General features: G+C 33.1%; 2 protein-coding genes across 6 annotated transcripts in view; one reads left to right on the top strand and one right to left on the bottom strand.

Annotated features, from left to right (window-relative positions):
- Positions 1-719: 719 nt before the first annotated feature.
- Positions 720-13,738, bottom strand: LOC124353872 (nuclear envelope phosphatase-regulatory subunit 1). The gene is made up of 4 exons (XM_046803910.1): positions 13,403-13,738; positions 4,335-4,406; positions 2,145-2,279; positions 720-942 (listed from the first exon to the last, which is right to left on the bottom strand). The coding sequence occupies exons 1-4, from the start codon at positions 13,473-13,475 to the stop codon at positions 797-799; spliced, it is 426 nt and encodes a 141-aa protein (XP_046659866.1). The 5' UTR covers positions 13,476-13,738; the 3' UTR covers positions 720-796.
- A 1,693-nt stretch (positions 13,739-15,431) lies between these two features.
- LOC124353870 (85/88 kDa calcium-independent phospholipase A2) overlaps positions 15,432-21,083 on the top strand; it is a 99,222-nt gene continuing 93,570 nt past the window's right edge. For 3 of the 5 annotated variants that reach the window (XM_046803907.1, XM_046803905.1, XM_046803906.1), the window contains exon 1: positions 15,432-15,930. In XM_046803907.1, coding sequence (XP_046659863.1) covers positions 15,713-15,930 — 218 coding nt within the window. In that variant the 5' untranslated portion in view covers positions 15,432-15,712. The remainder of the gene's footprint in view (positions 15,931-21,083) is intronic. The other 2 variants (XM_046803909.1, XM_046803908.1) reach the window with 1 other exon arrangement.

Here is a 21,083-nt window from a genome sequence, read left to right as displayed (position 1 = left end):
ATATAGACTATATTTCATAGTAGAATTAGCTTAATAGTATAATGCATTAATTTAATTATCTTTTGGTATAAAATTGCTTCTTGATTAAAATTATGTATTCCTTAAAGCGGCACAATCAAGTGTTCCCCACAGAATTTTGAGGCAGTGGGGTCCCACCTAATGCGGATGTCTGGCCACCTTTGTTATACACAATGATCCGTATAAGCTATCTCAAACTGAAAAATTACCATTTGAGATTAGTTTTCAAATATTTTCATGAAACTTTAGTACAGATTATGCCAAAACTCGTTCAATTTTATAAGTTTTCACATGTGAATATATTATGGAATGCTACACAATATTTTAAGGGTCTTTGTAAACCAAACCCTTTGAAGTAAACCAAATTTAATTATCATTTTATATCATTTTTTTAAAACTGCAGTATAAATAAAATGTTTCTTTTCATGTTTATTCTCAAAACAAATGTGCAGTTATTTTGATAACCAACATGTTTTGTACAAAATCAAAATTAATTTTGGTAATTTTTGTTTTGGAAATCAAATAACTTTAGCATTAAATTCGTACTTCATCCTAGTTTCAACAGTAGGCTCATAAATTAATCGCAACAATTCAAATTTCTTGTCAAATTATTCTTTTCGAGAAATATCATTAGAATAATCGCTCATTATTCTGACTGGGAAAGAAAATAAATGTGGCAAAAGACTAATCACTAGCACAACTATGTACAAAATTAATTTATTCCTAAAATATTATTTAACAGTAGATACAAAATGTACAATTAAGTATATAATACTAGTCAGGTCATTGTGGGTCGGGGCCGTAGGATTAGTTTCCCCGTGTCATCACAGGACATGTTGAAGTCACTCAGCACGGATCGTGTCCTACTGGTGATTATTGAGGGAGCCATCACTCGTTTGTGCACTCCCATGAAGCATAGCAGTACTGCAACACAACCGCCATGAGTCCCTACACGCTATTACTAAACTACTCTATAATACAACACTATAAGTACCCAGAATCTCAATGATAGACTTGTACCATTGCAACATCAATTTTGATGTGAATCGTTAACAGTGGTTTACACAACTGGCATGTTACATGTGAGTTACAGTGCACACTGTTTAATTGAATACAGAAAAGTCTTGGCAAGTGCTGTAACTTCTGTAGATGAGTTATGGTGTATGCAGGGCCGTACTTAGCTTTGGCGAGCACCGGAAAAGATATTTGACCAGGCCTCTTCATGTCCCGCCACCGTGCCCTCGACGCACAGTTTCACCTCTCCCACCCATGATAATCCACATTGACAACATCTTATTATTTTTTTAAAAATAGTAGCTTCAATAGTAAGTTACATTTTTAGATTGAGCTACCTCGTACATCGACATGGTCATATTGACATGTGGCAGGGCCCTCTGAGAGCCTGGGCCCCAGCATATTGTCTGAAAAAATCAACCTGGGTGTATATGATAGTTGTGCACATTATTTTTCCTCAAATAACGGAAATGCACAAAAAGCCCAAGAATTCAAACACATTAAATATTAGTGGTTTAATAGTCAAAATGTAAGGATGAAAGAATATTTCAAAAGGTCAGTGAATGGTGTTAAACATTTTTTCTGTGCTTAACTTAACACTTTAGAATCTGAAACTGAGCAGGTACCAGTTCTAAAAACATAGTGTTTCTGTTGCAACACATAATAATGTCATGTATTCATGACCCAGCTATCCTTTCATTCATTTACTGTACCTGGTGATTTGGATTCTTTCAGTGACTGAGGTAGTCAAATACTTTGCATAAGTCGAGAAGCAAGGTGTTAGTAAATGTTTCCACTTCAATTCTGACTTTTACTGATTCAATTAATTTGATCACTGCTATATGGGTCGTTTCATGCTTCATAGATTCTATGGAAAACAATTCTCACACAGTTTTGGAAACGTCCGAGTCAACCAAATCGGTCTACAACTGTTGGCATTACACATATTATGTACCCACATATTTTGGAAGCACATAAGAATGTTTAATTTAGAGGAAACAGTTTCTCTTTGATTTGTTAAATATGACAATCAGAGGTAGGGTTTGTCTGCTATCACAAAATTTTAAGACTTATTTTATCAGGCGATTTGGTAACATGGATGCAGACCTCACCTAAAATGATGGCTGAGATGGTAAAGAATGGATGGTTCCAGAGACTTTGGGAGAAGGACACTACTGATGTCTCTGGGTCAGAGAGCCAATTGTAGGCTCCCATACTTGTACAGACAGACACCAGCACTAGAATCACTGAAAGAATAAACCAATACTTGAGTTTTAGTGTTCAGTGCAAACCAAATATGTATAAAGAAAATAAATGAACCCTACACTCTTACAAGCCCCATGCACCAATCAAAAACACATACAAACTACTATTGTTCATTTGTTTCTTTATTTGCTTCTCTACCACTTAATTGCCAGTGTCGCCAGCTGAAAGTTGTTTTCTACATAGTTATGAGGTTCCTGTCATACTTCTAAGATATTATTATTAGATGGAAATAATTTGGAAGGACTGATGATATAGCCCGTCTGGCCAACAACATTGAAAAAACAAAACAACAACTCAAATTTTTACAAGATATATATATATTCTATTTCAGTTCTTTTTCTTGTTTATATTTACTTAGTTTAATTATTTAATTTTGTAAATATAAGTGAGAGATCCGGATCCGAGTCCCGGCGGAGCAAGTACTTTTTGCGATTCAATGTTTATTGAAATTAAATAAGGCTATTGCCATTTATACAAATTTAATGTATATATATTTTTATATATATTCACTTGAAAATACCATTTAAAAAAAGAAATTATACTACCTCAGCCTCTGCATGAAAACAAAATAAGACTTGATAACTATGACATCAAAATTGGGGACAGAATACTTAGAAGTTATTATTAACAATTAGAATAAAAAAATAACTTAGCAAAATAAGATAGATGTTAATTACAATACAATGTATAACCAAGAATATATATATATATATATATATATATATATATATATATATATATATATATATACCCTGTATAATAACAAAAAACTCTTTCAATAAACACTAATAAAACACTATTGAAAATGGATCAGATAGTTCACAAGTGGTCATAGATACGTTAATGACAAAGAATGTTGTTCACGTCGAGTATATCCGTGTGATGAAGATTTAAGAATCCAATTTGAATGAAAATTTGTTGAGGATAGAAGATTCATAATTACTCTCTTTAACTCTTTGAGGAGTAATGACGGCTTGGAACGTCACTAGGTTCTGTTCCACAGGAGTAACAGCTGAAACATCAAAATACAACCCAGGAGTAAAAAAATAAACACATTAAACGTATTTTTTTAATTGATTACAATTTAAAATATACAAAAGTTGGAATGTTTACATTGTTTTTTGATTTACAAATTTTGTTTGTGTGAAATTCCTCAAAACAAGGGTAAATACACAATGCTACATTACAGTCTGGGCAGTGAAATGTGGTATCCTTCCTCTTCTTTTCACAGGTGGTTGTGTTGTAGCATACATAACACCGCTTTTGAGCTTTCCTTGCTTAACCTTCAGGAGTAGTTTTTGTTTCTAATAGATGGCGTGTGCGGCCTGTCCGCTCGAGAATTAAGATGGTTGATAATAATGTCTTATTTGCCGATTATTCTGCCTCAAAAATTACACTACCAACTATGTTTTGGTTTAAAATTAGTTTTAAATAACTATATGGTTCTAAATGGATGCAAATAAAACAAAAACAAAAGAAAAAAATCAATTTCGTAACAAACAATAAATTACGTTCTGAAACGTCACTACTCCTTTTCTTCACGCAATTTCATAGCAATTACGTTTTGAAATAGATATGGTGTTTTGCTAGTGGACTTACGCACAAAGAAACACCACTGTAGGAGACACATACAGTACAGTGCAACATTGACAGAACTCTGTAGGGTGGTTCAGACAAAAGAGCACCTTGCTCTACCATGACAAAGTCTCACACTGATATCCAGTTTTAGGAAATAATTGCGTCTCAGTTGGGAAGTTTTCAATCGCTCACTATAGTCCCGACCTTGCTTCAAGCAATCAGCATTGAAAACATATAAAACTGGCTGTGAAAGGAGGTGGTAAATTCTTTAGACAAAGGATTTCAAAAACTTAGTTTTAAGGTACTAAATATGCGTGAATAAATGAGGCAACTATATAGAATAAAAGAAAACCATGTAGGTAGTCTAAAAATAAACATTTTATTTTTTATGGTTAAACAAGCCTTTACTTATAAAAAGTTCCTGTAACAAAAAAAATTAGATTTCAAGGAAAATTTACCTCTCCAACGAGATGTTGTAGGCTGGAGACAAGCAATTACTTCAGTTAGTCTGCGCTCAAAAGCCTTCAAATCTGTTCACAACAATAAAAAGGTTATTCATTCATCCTGCACTTTTACTTAATAGTCTATTACATAAATCGTTGTTTTATGACAGCATAACCATATGTTTCATTACCTTAACCACCATTTTAAATGTATTTCACTTTTAGTCTTAAAAACATATAGTAAACTTTATAGTAACACAACACTTCTTATTTCAACCTTTTCTACAACCACTGTGAGCACAGAGTAAAAATTTATCCAGTGAAAAAATTAAATTTGGTTAAAACTATACTTTTAAACTGTACTGTTCTTCCTAATAAGGTATGCAGTGCTTGGTCAATAATGTACCTTAGTTGTCTTTTGATAGAGGTAGGATTCTCAGACCTGTGTATGTATACCGGGTGAGTTTTTTAAAGTGATCCAATAGCTAACTTTTTAATTACACAACTTAGCACCACACTTTAAATTTGGAACTTGTACAATTTTAAGTTTCACTCAGGAATAGTTTCACTTTCAAATTTTTTGAAGATTTTCCAATATGGTGGCCAATTTAAAAATCTTTTATGGAACACCCTGTATTTTATGTTGTTTTTAGATTCTACTCTAAAAAAATAAGACATTTTTGCTATGAGTGTTTTCAATATCTCTAATAGTTCAGGAGCTACGTGGACTGGAAGTTTTCATCATCAGTGGCATGAACTCTAAAAAGCACGTTTAATCAATGATAGTTTTATGTGTTGTTATGTGTGTAGTTTGTATGTGTTTTGATATTAGACATATTTTACGCTGAGCATTTATCATTTTGCTTTGATATTCCTTTAACTTTTCGACTAAATGTTTAGTAAAAAAAGATTTGAGATAAAAAAAGATTTCAGAAGCAGCGACTTAGAGAGATCACAGTTAAACAAACACATTTAAAGAATACTTATTTGATTGAACACATTTAAAAATTATATAAAAGTGATTATTGTAATAGCAATACCAAAACAAAGGACCAGTTCTAATAGCTTAGTAACTTTACAAGTTCAAATCAATTGTTCGAAGTGCCGCCCTTCTGTCTCAATTCACTTTCTGAGTCGTTGCACATGCACTCTTTGTACCCTGATTAAAACGTAAAACTGATTAAGCTTCGCCAATTGAGCTGCACTCGTTGCGTATCCTTTCACGCATGTCTTCGGGAGTTGTAGGGGAAGTGCGGTACACCTTATCCTTTATGGCTCCCTACAGAAAAAATCCACAACACATAAAACTAACATTGATTAAACATGCTTTAAGAGTTCATGCCACTGATGATGAAAGCTTCCAGTCCACGTACCTCCTGAACCATTATTACAAATTTAAAGTGTGGTGCTAAGTCGTGTAATTAAAAAGTTAGCTATTGGATCACTTTAAAAAACTCACCCGGTATATATCCTTCATTGGGAAAACAAGGCAAAATCAACTATAGCGCAAAAATGCTAAGAGCGATATAAGTAAATTACAATGGCCATATACAAATAAACACTTCAGAAATATATTTTACTGAAACCAGAATTACTCGAATCAGAAGTGCTCATACATGTGCAAAGCCTAAGAAATTTTGTGTGAAGCTGCAGGTAAACTACTAGTAGCATATAAAAGACAGCAAAATGCATAAATGTCAACGTTTGCTATTACAGCAACATCATAAACTCTTTAAAATCTATGTTTGCCAGTATTAGGGTTAACTAATACTGATATCCTCTTCATTACTTCATTAAATCAACCATATAAATAGTAGGACTAATTAATTTACCATAAATAAGATACTGATAAATTTATAGGATGTATTGAAAGTGCCACCAACAAACTATGTTCTGATCCTGATCCTAAATTTGTTGATTAATTGCCTAAAAACTTCCTTAAAAGTTTGAGGCTGCAACATAGTAAACTGCCACCACAACAATTTAAATAATAAAAAAAACCTAAACTATCGAACACAATAATATTTGAATTATATTGGCTGTAGTATGACATATGGCCACCGACACAATTGAATCATGATTCGAATCATTGATATCATCGATATTCATAACCATCTAAAATTACTGAAATCAAAATGTCAGGCTAAATTATGTAATAGATATTTCAAATAACAATGTAGTTCTGCTGGTATTAAATCTTAAAAATATATCAATATCATTTACTTACCTTTTACTATTTTCAAGAATAAATGTGTCTGACTTCTTGTGAAACAAGACACATACATCATTGTTCTTACTGCCATTAGTCAATAACAAAACACAATTTCTCTTTGAATTAATTTCCAAACATGTTTTAGGCTTTTAAAATCATATTACAGTGAAGCTATACTTTTATGTGTAAAAGAAAAGTATTTGTTTCAGATTACATAAAATAACTTAACTTTATTTAAACTCTGTTTGAGCACCATAGTACTTTTGATTAATGACTAACATTCTGAAATGGTAATTCTGCAGATACTGATGCCGTCAAAACTACATTCATGAATTAAAAAGCCATAGTTTATTTGATTCTAACTAAAATAGTTCATGATTTTCAATATATTTATAATGTTCAAAAAGTCTTCTCAAGTGTGTTTTTTACAACGTTGTGTTTGTTCTGATTTTTCTTGCAACTAAACACTAAGTTATTTGATTTCCAACTTTAATTCCAGTTTTCATCTTCCACACTACAAATAGGATACTTTGGATTTAAAGGAGCAAGATCATTCATTATCTTGTAACCATTTAAAACAACACTGTTCAATATTTAAAAATACATTTTCGACAATAATTGCATGTTCATTGCTATTGTTCTTACTGATGTCACTAGCCTAATCAGTTCTTAAACTAAATAAAAACAACTGACAATGATTCATTATTAATACCTATAGGTCAAATGTTGTTTTTGATAGTATCTATATTTCTAATCGACAATCATGATTCGATTGTGTTAATGGCTGCTTATTGCAGCCATTATAGTTATTTATTGCTCTTTTTAGTATTATTGTTTTAATATTGTTGTTCAAAATTCATTCATCAAAGTAAAATCATTAATTCATTCTTAAACAAAGTAAAATCATTTGTGTGGTATTTGAGTAATGGCCACAAGTATAATGGCAATGTACATGTGTTACAAGCAGTCGGTTTATCCTAAAACAATGAAATATTATACTTTTTTGTCTGTTACACTTAATAAATACACATAACTTAGCCTAGATAGATTTTTATTCATCATTAAATTATTCCTTTTGGGGAGACTTTAATAAGCAGCCTAAACTCGTTATTCGATTGCTATTATCAAACAATTCGATATGTAAAAATCATAAACAATAAGAGTTATAAATAACCATAACTAGAAAAATGTCGTACATTACAATTTAAAAACATAAATTTAACAATAACATTACAAAACCCACTATGGCCTAGACTTAGATATCAAAGAAACTTTACAATATTACAACTTGCCCAGCTTGATATCAACGAGTAACTGCTTTTGTGAAATGGAGGAAAGAATTCTCCCCGTGGGTTATTCATCGCTATTTTCAAAGTTTTGAAATATTTTATTACTTCTTGCTGTTCATTGTTTACATAAAAATTACTATGACTAATAACTTGAAATTATATGCTAAGTTAAATAAATTGTAATATCAAATTATTTCTTCAGATAAAAACAATCGAACAATTCGATAACAATCGAGTAACGAGTGTAGGCCGCTTATTAAAGTCTACCCCAAGTGTAGGCTGTTTATTACAATCTACCTGTCTATGTAATACATATAATGTAATTCGGTTCACAATGTTGGTATCGGTAGTTTAGATAATCATCAATATCGATTGTGGGTAGGGTACGATAAGCGGATCCGGTTTCTTATATCGAAGAATGTAGTCTTCGATACCTAATATTCGCATCTCAAATCCTAGACTATCAATCGATATAAATGTATCTATAGTCCTCAATAACAATCATATGCTTTAAATTTAAATATGAATTTAATATGTATAGTGATCAAACAAATTATTATAACAAAAATTAGCAAAACTGAAGACGTCAATATTTGCTCCTCTAACAAAAACAGTTGTTTCTTTCATACAAATTTCATATAATGGGGTTTTCGGTACGAGTCCAACATGTTGAAGCCACAAAAACAATATTTTATTTGTGTCTTATAATCTTTCAAATCAATATCTTTTAGTTTTCTAAAATTGACTGCCATTTTATGCAATTAAAATTACTTATGTAAAATTGAAAGGTAGCTATAAGATAAAAGGCCGGAGCGGAAAATCACAAATTTGACGTTATCAACGTATTCTGCTCACCCTCCTGAACAAAAAATATATATAGTACTAGGGGGTGCAAATGACAAATAACATGATTTTAGGGGGGATATTTATAAGTGGTTAAGTTTCTAATGTTTTAATGTTCAGTTTGTGTGCTGTGTCTGGATAATCTGTTTACTTGAATATTATCTGCGGCCGGGACTGATATCAGCCTGATAACGTATCTGTTATCTGAGTTCTCCGGAGCAGAGTCAGTGCTTCACAAGATATCGGGGCAGAGTCAGTGCTTCACAAGATATCGTGTTCAGTAGATTGGATTGAGTGAGTGTGTTACAATCAAGAATCAACCATCCACTAGTTCGACCAACCCTAGTGAATTGTATGTGTCAGAGTGTTTAGTAGGGCACGTAAAGAGTTTACGTTTTAACCGAAACGAAATTATTTCCTTTTTAATTGAACATGGAATTTTTAATAATGAGTGTATTTGTTCGTCGTGCGGTCGCGTGTTGTTTTTAAACCGGGAGACTTTGTTATTTCGTTGCGATAGGAAAATTAGAAAAATTAGTAAGAAAAGAAGTTTTAAATGTTGCAATTTTTTTAAATCCACTTTTTTGTTGCTGCTGCTCAGTTATATCCGCCAACTTTCACACTAATGGTAAGTGTTCTCTGTTAATATCCATCTATATATTTGTATTTGAGTTTTTCATGATTTATTAAGTTTTTTAACTTTACATAATTGCCTTTGCATTACATTTCAATTTATATTTCTGATCAGCCTCTCTAGAATTTTATATTTTACTGATAGGTACTATCTCGAGGGATGTTTTTCTTTAATTGACATCAGCGCGGATGGCCAGTGAAGGCACTCGTCTCATTTCGAGAACAAGTAATTAATTTGTTGCTCGAAATTAAAAAAAAAATGTTCATTTTGATCAAAATTCTGCTCATTTCAGTATTATTTTTCATTTACGTTTACAAAGATGGCAACATCCGATGACGTCATCATGGTCACAAAAGGTCACGTGACGCTCGACGTCAATGTACAACATGGAAATATTACTCAGCGCGCGTGAACAGTTGTTCCATTTTTTATGTTTTAGAACTTCGTTATTTCTCATTTCCACCCCATCAAACCTTAATTTTTTTTGTTCTATAGGACGATTCCAATAAGTTAATAACGCAAAACTCTTATATTGCCGCTCCGGCCGTTTATATGCTAATTACCAATTGAAATATTACCCTACGTGTATTATTTTAAAGTGTTTACAGCTGTTGATATAGACTATTTAAGTTAATAATTCTAAATAATTAATCAGTATCGATTGCTTATATCGATGGTTATGATTAAGTAATATCGTTTGCCAATTTCGATACAAAAACCAGGTCCGCTAATCTTACCCTACCCTCGATTGTTGTGGTAGCCACTTAAAACTTATAGTTGGAGCTCTTATAAATTTTAACCCTTTTACTGCCAGACAATTTTGTTACTACATGTGCCCAACCTGCCAGGCTGTTCATCATGGGCATGTACCCAAACTGCCAGGCCAATTTTGGACATTTTGCAATGTTTCACATAAAAATTCATAGCTTTGCTATTTATAGTCATTGAAAGCTAAATAATGCTTTGTTTTTTTCCTCAAGAAATGTAGTATTTAATACAATATCTAAATGTACAATTCAGGAACTTATAATATTTTTGAAACACAATATGTACTTACCTTTTATATAAAAATTTTTTTTTTTAGTTTGACTTGAGATTATATTTTGTAAACTTCATTCAATATAAATTAAAGTGTTTTATTTTGAAGCTCAATACTATTTTAAGCAAATTAAAAAAGAAATTATGTAAATATCTTTAAAATTATAGTTTTTATGAGTGTTTTTATGACTTATTACAAACTCACAAAATTTAAAGGCAATCTGAAAAACCACACTGTAACAACTGCTTCACCAAGTTATTGTCTTATTCAACTATTCTAAACTGTTTTATTATTCTTTTCAACTTAAAAATAGTTCTTAGAATATTTTCTTAGGCTATTTACAATCATTCTTGTCATATTTACAAAAGAATCCATGTTAGCAAATTTAGCACGAGTGAAATGGGAAGCACTTTGTGTGCAATCCCTTCTTGCACTTTGTACACTGGTACGTAGACTTTTTCCTCTTACCACCCGCCTTTGTACTGGCAGCACTACACACACAGCAGTTTTTTTCTTTATTGTCTTCAATTTTTTCAAAAAACTTGCTTGAATCTGCATCACCACCACCTCGGTTGGTTGGAGTACCTCTCGGATTAGGGCCGAGTCTGGGTCCATGTCTGCTTTCCTGATCTTGTATCCACTCCCTGCCCATTTCCTCTACAACTGATGCTATAAAATCTAAATGGCTTAAAGGCTTTGTCGTGTTTACTTTATACAGTAAGTATGCATTGAGCATCATTCTACCAAACAAGTTGAGGGCTACTTTCTTCCAGAACTTCATATTTTTTCGGTCATCCTGGTACTGGTACAGCATCTGGTCTGCACCATCAACTCCTCCCATAAATGAGTTATATGCTCTTATAATGGAAGGCTTTGTAGAAATATGTACTTTGTTACCTCTTCTCTTGGATTTTGTTACGGACTCAGCTTTGCCACTGGTTGATAGTAGTAATACCTGCTTTTTTTGGCTCTTTTTTTCACGGTAACCCAGTAGAATCAGAGGATTTCTCCTTATGTACTTAGTTTCACCAACTGAAAATTTTGTCTTCATTTGTTCAGGAATGCCTTTTCGGTTGTGACGTAGTGTACCTGTTACATATGTACCTTTCTTGTATAAATATTTTGCCAGTTTAGTAGACGAAAAAAAGTTATCTATATAAATGTGGTAACCTTTTTCATAAAGATTAGCTTTTTTCATGAGAGTGTCTACAACTGAAAACCCCAAACCTCTCCTGGTTATCAAACTCTTGTATTCACCTTCAGCTCTCTGGTAAACAAATAAACTAACACAGTAGTGTGATGCTGCTTCGCACAGCATCCACAACTTCACACCCCAGCGATGGTGTTTCTTGGGCATGTATTGTAAAAGTTGTGAATGGGATTTTGTGGCAATCATACTCTCATCCACTGATATATTTTGACCAGGTGTGAAGTGAAGTTTTGAAACACGATTCATGTGATTGACTAAAGGTTTGAACCTAGTACAGGGATCATATCCATTTTCATTTGGTTTTGGCAGGTTTCTTGTGTCAACAAGGTGGAAAAATTGCAAAATTGCCTGAAAGTGGTTTCTGGTGAACATACGGGAGAACCAGGGAATGATTTGACTTTGAGAGGTCCACCAATAGGACTCAATACTAGGCATGTTTTTAATTCCTATATTTATCAAAACGATAATAAAGGCATATATTTCTGACGGAGTGACTGATCTCCAGACTTGTGCTCGGCTGTGCCTTTTTAGCTTGTCACGGTTAGCTTCAATAAATTCTCTGGCATACTTATTAGTGTACTGAACTATTATGTCAATTAGAGAAGCCGTGAAAAACAGTTTGAAATAAGAGCATGGGGGTGAGTCTTTTTCAGGGCAATGTTTTGGGCCTGGAAGTTCATGAAAACTAAAAATTTGGTCTGGTCTATGCAAATGATCATTAGCTTCCGTAACCTCAATCCATCCCATTTCATCCTCTGATTCACTAGAAGTGTTTATTTCTTCATTAGGGGGCATTTCTGACTCATTTAGGCCAATAGGATGAGCGGGTAGCCTAGGCCTAGATTGCATATGTTGCCTATTTCTAATTGGGACGTCATTGTAACTGCCATCAGAATCGGAATCAGAAATATACCGACTGAAATTATGGGTTAGCCCTAGTCCACGATTATCTGATGATGTTCCAGCTTCATTGGGATCGAAATCGGGGTCTACATCCGTATCATCAACATCAGAACTGCTGTCTGAAGAATGGCCGAGGTTGGAAATGTCACTGACAAAACTGTCACTCAAATAGTCTTCTTCAATAATATTTCTGATAGTTCCCTCACTTACGGGAGATCGAGACCTCTTCATATTCAATATATTATCACATTACACTCGTAAACAACAAATAAACCACATTAATTACTCTGATTCAAATGTATACAAACACGATAACCAAAGCTCACTCGGTGACCATGCTGGTGTTTGCACTCAGCGCTACTAGCGGCACAAATGCCAACTATACCAGCTGATGTAAATCATCTGTTAATAGAATATTACTTTACAACATGTGTTACGTATTCTGTGCTTCATTCTGAACACAGTAAACACAAATAAAAGACAATTATGTGAACTTCTATATTATTAATTAATTATTTTACGAACGTCCGGAAAAAAGGACGCTGGCAGTTTAGGCGTAGATTACCGACATCCGGTTTTAAGGTCGTTGGCAGTTTAGGTATAGTTTTACAACATCCTTAAAACAGGACGTTGGCAGTGAAAGGGTTAAATAGGCTATAGGCCAGTACCTATGCATATTACTTTCCAAACACAAAAGTTATAAACATCCTACCTCTATTATAATGTATATTATAGTTATATATAGAATCTATGAAGATTTAACATTAAATCAGAACAGTTGGACCAATGATATAGGCCTAGCTATAATTTTAGGATTAATATTAGATCTTTATGATTAAATTAGAACTAGCTGAAAGTTATATAAAACTAATAATGCTGAAAATCACACAAATGCAAATGAGATTTAACTTCGAATATCATATTAACATTTTTAATTACTATTATCTACTAACCTTCACATGCTGTTTGTTCGAGCGACATCTTTGTTTTTCTTTTAGGGTTTGAACTCAGGTTGGCCAATTCCATACTATGAAACTAATCACTAGTGTGTTTCGAATTTTCAGAGCCTATTCTAAAATTTACAATTATCTTAGAGTTACATTTTTAGGCAAGATATTTACTATTTCAACGCTACTTTAGAAACATCACTTCAAAGAGATGAAAGTTTATCAGTGATGTGATTGTTACTATCGAAAATTCCCTAAGGCGGGACAACTAAAATTACCTTTATATGAAGTTATTCAGTAATTGTGACGCAGAGCGAGCTTTCAAAATGTGCAACATCAACATACATCATTATCAATATATATAAAACTGTAAAACGACTTCTTCTACAAAGCAAAATGAAGTTTTATACATATATTTTTGCTTTAGTATCAACACAACATAAAGTTTCATTCAAAATAAAATTTAACACCAACTCGTCAAAGCCTAGATATATTCAATTGAAAATATTTTTGTATTCAAGATATTTATTGACCATACACAATGCACGCAATAAGTCTCATCAAATGGAGTATACTGTAATAAAAACTATTAATTGTCATTTAAAGGTGCAATATGATAATTAGACTGGATAAAATCAATTCCATTAAAAGTATTAAACAATAAGTATTGTTAAAACATTACATAGAATAAATAAGTAAAGCAAATAAATAGTAGGTCACAGGACGGGTAATTGAAGCCATAAGTACTAATAAATAAACAGTAATAAAATCACACAAAGAATTAAAAAGAGCTGGTTTAAACATGCAGGTAATTATTACAATTTAATAAAAAGTACTCAAAATTAGAATAAATAGAAAGTAGAATTATTGTTATCTGCGCATATGTATGTATATATATATCAATGCGCAGATAACAATATAATAATAGTGTGTGTCTGTGTGTGTGTTGTTATTGTTGTTATTATATATTCTTCTTTCTTATTATTGTAAGAATAAAATTTGTATTCTATTGTTGCAGATGTCATATTTATTATTGTCTTTGTTTACTCGCTATTTCGTATAATTTTCTTGTATGTTTCTTATGCTTAAACTACTCTCAGTTTTTGTTTTCTCGTTCTTCAGAAATGTCTATAACATAATGGTAGCGCTAGTTGTGAATTAATACATTACCGTTGATAATAATAAATAAATAAATAAAAATATACTGTTATCTAACATTTTAGTCTCTCTGTTCACGATATTGCCAAGCCGGATAATTAAGTCTTAACAGGAAGTTATATAAATGCTAGTCTGGAGGTACAGGACGGACGCTAGCTAAAAATAAATGTTGTTATTGTTATTACAAAATTGACTAACGTCTTTGACTGTCCATACCTAATACGACTAGCCAGCAGCTTTGATCATCTGTGATGGCAATTAAAAGTTTAAAAAGACAAGGGTATTCTGCTCCATATCGGCATCTGATGTTCTAGAATTGGAGGAGATTCAATGTACAGCCTCAATGTGATCGTTAGAGTAAGCGGCCGGCAATCCAAAATGGCAAATTCAAGTGCTTATACGATGAAATTAATCGCTTTTATCGATTGTTAAACTTTTAAATACTGCACTGATAATGTTCACAGTAGAGTGCTGACGAGTAGGACTCTCACTCATAATATACCCCAGAAAGAAAAACTCCTCCAAACACAGTGACCTCCAGACAATACCAAAGTACCATGGTGTTTCCCGCTGGAATAAATAAATAATATTTATTAAAGGATAGTGATCCACTTATGTAATAATCACTAGATTGCAATGATAATTCCTTCGGTTACATCACTAAATAGGACTATGAAGGTTCCATAATCAGCATACGATCACATCAAAGCTTGTCTTATAAGTATTAGTATCAGCGTCATTCGTTTCCTTATACATCCTCATTGTAGGATATTGGTTATACATGCCTTCTGAATAGAAGTTTCAACTTTTTGGCGAGAAAATTGATAGTTGGCTAGCTTGGACTGAATCATATGGTTTTTATTTTTATTGTGGTTGATGTTGATTTGGTCATAAAATTAGTGATTATTTTGTTCATTTGCTCGATGTGTGAAAGTGACGTGTGGTGTTGATTTAAAAAATTGATATTATTTTTGTTCAGACAATAAATTATAGAGTGTAGAATGTCTATTTCAGCAGTTTTGGAGCATTTCACGAGTGAAGCTCGTTAATAAATCATAGCAGCATAATTTTGGTGTATGATCTTGAAATTGGCCTTATTGACATTACTAGTTAGCCCTTTGATCTTTGCCATTTTGTTGATATTTCTGAAAATTAATTATGTCTTGGCTTGGAAATCTTGCTACAGGAAATGCCATTTTTAGAAATATATTTGCTGGTATCAATCCCCCGAATAAAGTTTTAGAGGTGAAGACTGATAAGTACAGCCATCGAGATATTATTTGCAGAGAAGATAGCATTGTTTTTTATGGGCCAACTTCAAATGACAAGGCATTTGAAGTAGTAGTTCTTCGTGCTTACTGTGAACAAGCCTACAGGTATAAATTCTATTCTAATAATTCTATTCAATATCAATAGGCCAAAACTTACCAGTATTGTAAACTTAGATAAGACATATTAGTAACTGACTATTAACACCTTCACTGCTGATATGTACAGAGTGTACTTGTGTCTGGAGGCTAATTCGCACTAGTGCGTCTGCCACAGTCAACATGTTAAATGGGTAGTGTATGATAAGCGGACCCAGTTTTTTATATCGAAGAATGTAATCATCGATACCTAATATTCGCATTTCAAATCTTAGACTATCAATCGATATTAAGTGTCTATTAGTCTTCAATAACAATCATATGTTTTAAATTAAAATATGAATTTAATATTTACAGCGATCAAACAAATTATAACCAAAATTAGGAAAACTGAAGACGACCATATTTGCTCCTCTCACAGTTACATTTGTTTCTTTCTCACAAATTTTACATAATGGGTTTTTCGTTGAGTCCAACATGTTGAAGTCACGAAAAACATGTCTCAAGTATCATCCTTCAAAGCAATGTCTTGTAGTTTTCTAAAATAGGTAAATATTAAGATCAGCGATTACCACTCCGATCGCGTAATTTTTTTGCATACTAACACAGGTTAACGTAATTTCACCCAAAAAAATAGTCCCGATTGTCGCTAACATATAAAAACCCGTTTTTCGCCAGTACAATGTTGGCAATACAAAACACATAAATAACAAGATTTTCGACTATCAAACTAAAAACAATGGCCGACCATGGTCGTTTTGATGAGTTGACAGTAGTCATGTGACAAACAGGATAGTTTTCGATTGACCGCCAGACGTCAACAACCCACATGGACGAGGAATAATTAGTGAAGTTGTTGACATGGCGTGCGATGGTTCTTGTCACACGCTATTCTTCGAAGCATGTTTGTTTGATGAAAAGCGTGTTATTAACGTGTTTTGTGCGCACAATGTATGCAAAAAATTACACAATTGAACGGAAGTGGCGTGACATCCGGTCAGAAGTCCCCAAATATGGTCGCAAGTGCAAGCACTTTGTCGGCTACCTCGCGGATTACTTGTTTAAAACCAAATACATCCTAGAAGAAAGGGTTCACGCTTTCCTCGAGGCAGTGGCTACGTTGTACCCCCCAATATACCATTAAGGTAAGTAAAAAAATTTTTTAAATTTTAATTGTTTTTATTTAAATTTTCTTTAATTAAAATTTTTTTAAATTTTGTTTTTTTGGGGGGTAAACGGCTCCGGCGACAATCGAGACTATTTTGTTTGGTGAAATTACGTTAACCTGTGTTAGTATGTAAAAAATTACGGCGATCGGAGCGGTAGTCGCTGATCATAAGATTTACTAAAATGTACTGCTATTTTTAATAATCAAATGTTATATAAAATTGAAATATTTCATTACGAGTATTATTTGAAAGTTTTTACAGCTGTTGATATAGATTATTTAAGTTAATTGTTCAAAATAATTCACCAGTATCGATTGATTATATCGATGGTTATGATTAAGTAATATCGTTTGCCAATTACGATATAAAAAAACTGGGTCCGCTTATCATGCTCCACCCTGTTAAACTACTGTACAATATCTGTCCAGCTATAATACACGTTGTTAACACCTTCACTGCTGGTATATACTGAGTGTACTTGATTGTGTCTGCCGCAGTCAACATGTTAAATAAGGGTAGGCTATTATTTATTGCTTGGAGTTGTCAATCATAATATCAGCGTATAGCTACGTGGTCTGCTCATTCTGAAAAATAATCTATAGTTTCAGGGGACCACAAATAACTTGATACTTTTTTGGTGTCAGTGAGGGTACACTGGAGTTGCCGATACAACTTTCAATTTCATTAACATATTCAGCTAGTCTTGAAGAAAATTAAGTAGTTATGAAGTTAACGGCCGACCCAGCAAAATACGAGTTTCATGTTATTAACCTATAGCTATCATCTTTCTGAACTCAAGAATAGGCTATAAGGTTTCATTGGGTGGAAATTAAAAATATGAAGTTATAGAGCATTATTAGTGAAACTAATTTTCGGTACTTTGGAATTATACCGACCACACCAGTATGAAGAACACAAAAATATAAATTTATAGAAACAAACATGATAGAACGAAAAAACAACTCTTTAATTACAAACTTACAATGATTATCAATGGGGCCAGATTCCGTTATATGCCCCCAACGCTTAAACCTTTTTCAATGAACTTAGAATGTTATAAAACGATGTAGTTGAGTAACAGAACTAACATTCCTTCAATCAACAAGCATTTCCAGGTATTGTGATCGGTATTGTTGTCGCTGTTATCTTATCTTTCTCAAGAATCCCGATTACGGCAGGCCGCGCGGCATCACATGATTATTTAAGTTTTTTAATTTTACATAATTGCCTTTCCATTACAATTCAATTTATATTTCTGATCAGCCCTTCCAGAATTTGATATTTTACTGGTAGGTACTATCTCAAGGGATGTTTTTCTTTCGTTCACATCAGCGCAGGCTTCGGCGGGATGGCGGAGGCACTCGCATTTTGGGTGGCGGAGTGTGATCAAGAATAAAAACAACTTTTGTGTGTTTTTTTCAATAAAGAGTTTAGTTTTTGTTTGGTAATGTTTGTTTTTGTTGAATTTTTGTGTTTGGAGAAATGGGCAGCGAGACTCTGCAATCACGTTATCTACTAGACCGCTCGACTTTGACCTCTGTCTGAGAATGGGGAGGGGTTTGCGATAAGACAATTCCTGTTTTATATTGACGAAATATTGTTCTATGCTAATCTAGTAATCAGTAGAAGTAAAATAATGTCAAATAACGATTCATGTCTGGGTGTGGTCGATATAATCCCAAAGTACCTAATTTTCTTGTGCAGAGTAATATTTCATTGTTATACGGGTATCACGTGGTCTTCTTATGATTGTAAGTCAACCTCCTATTGGTTACTGCTAACGTCACTCGTTCTGCCATTTTTCGATACGTAAAATAAAAATAATGTAATTAGGGGAATTTGACACAAATAAAACAAGTTTTCTAGATTTAGACCCTTTATAGTCTAAGAATTAAAGTTCATATCAGTTGACAAGTGCCTCTGGCCATCAGCACGGGCAGCACTGAAGGTGCCCTCCGTGCTGCCCCACGCTGATGGCAGCATATAAAAAACATCCCTTGAGGTAGTACCTATCAGTAATAAATGAATTTCTAAATGGTCTGATATGAATGTCTCCAGTCATTACTATTTTATAAGAAATGCAACTTGAAAAACACAAATATTGTAAATTTGCCTAACCTTAACTTCCTACTATTTTGCTACAAAAGTAGTTAGACTTTTAATGTTCTAAAATTGATTATTCGTCATTTCAATACCCTAAATCTTTATATTGACTTGTTCAGAAGGAAGATAGCCTAGCAATAGGTTAATAATGCGAATCTCATTTCTGTTGTGGTAGAAATAAATTTGAAAATAATGCATAAAATTTAATTAAACTTTCAACAAAGCAATAAATAGTGTAAAAAACAAACTTAAGTTTAATACATATATGCAAAACTAACGTAACCATAACTTCGTATATATGTACATATTACGTGGTAACTTCCGATCACATAAAAATAGCTTTTCATGATTTAAAAATTACACAACAGACTTATAATCTCACTTGAAAAAAACATAAGGTACTTTGGGATTATACCGACCACACCAAGACATGAATCGTTATTTGACATTTTGCTTCTACTGATTACTAGATTAGCGTAGAACAATATTTCGTCAATATAAAACAGGAATTGTCTTATCGCAAACCCCTCCCCATCCTCAGACAGAGGTCAAAGTCGAGCGGTCTAGTAGATAACGTGATTGCAGAGTCTCGCCGCCCGTTCAGCTAGTGCGTCGCTTTGTTGTACTTTCGTGTTTTACCTCTACATTTCTCCAAACAAAAAATTAAATAAAAACAAACATGATCAAACTAAAACTAAACTCTTTATTGAAAAAACACTCAAAACTTGATTTTATTCTTGATCACACTCCGCCACCCAAAATGCGAGTGCCATGCCTTCGCGCTGATGTCAACGAAAGAAAAACATCCCTCGAGATAGTACCTATCAGTAAAATATCAAATTCTAGAGGATCTGATCAGAAATATAAATTGAATTGTAATGGAAAGGCAATTATGTACCGTGCAAATCATGTGATGCCGCGTGGCCTGTCGTAATCGGGATTATCGAGAAAGATAAGATAACAGCGACAACAATACCGATCACAATGCCTGGAAATGCTTGTAAGTTTGTAATTTTGTAATAAAACAATTGTTTTTTCGTTCTATCATGTTTGTTTCTATAAATTTATATTTTTGTGTTCTTCATACTGGTGTGGTCGGTATAATCCCAAAGTACCAAACATAATGACCAATTAAAAAGGAATAAATTAATTTCCTAATATTTTAACTACTCACGTAATCTGCAAACAAGTAAAAAACTTTTGAAACTAATTAACTGTATTAGATTGAACGAGCTGCGAGAATATGAGTGGACGCCATTGAATGTACCGGTAAATGATGCATAACTAAACCGTTCTACATTCAGATAAGCTATCGGGAGCAGATAACTCTGAAAATCATAGATAACACTCAAATCATAGATGCACAGTACACAAATATAACCACAAAGTTACATTTACACTTCAATAATTAAAAAAGTTACTTGTGATTTCCTCCCCCTAAAATCATATATATATATATTTTTTTTTTTTTTTTTCCGGAGGATAGCAGAATACGTTAATAATGTGAAACAGCAAATCACAATGCTGGGTCGGCCTTTAACCTCATAGATACCGAAAATTATATATGGTTATAGAGGGTGCTAATAACATATAACATGGTTTTAGTGGGTATATTCATAAGTAATATAGTTTTTAATATTTTGTTGTTCTGTTTGTGTGCTCTGTGTTTCAATATATGGGTACTTCAATGTTATCTGCAGCCAAAACTGATAACGTATTTCTTATCTGAGTGCTGCAGCACCGAGGTTTATAGGTAAACCCCTTGCAAAAAAACCTTGGTTGATTTGAGTTCACGCAGGGTGGGGTAAATACCCCTCCGCCGCTCCTCCAAGTATCCCCACCACTGCTCGGCGCTCACTCTATTTGATCAACTGACTAATCCGGCTCAGT

The sequence above is a fragment of the Homalodisca vitripennis genome, chromosome 2 (genome assembly GCF_021130785.1).
Source record: "Homalodisca vitripennis isolate AUS2020 chromosome 2, UT_GWSS_2.1, whole genome shotgun sequence".
NCBI lineage: Eukaryota > Metazoa > Arthropoda > Insecta > Hemiptera > Cicadellidae > Homalodisca > Homalodisca vitripennis.
Note: the sequence above shows the minus strand (reverse complement) of the source record. Positions and strands in the feature narration are given on the sequence as shown.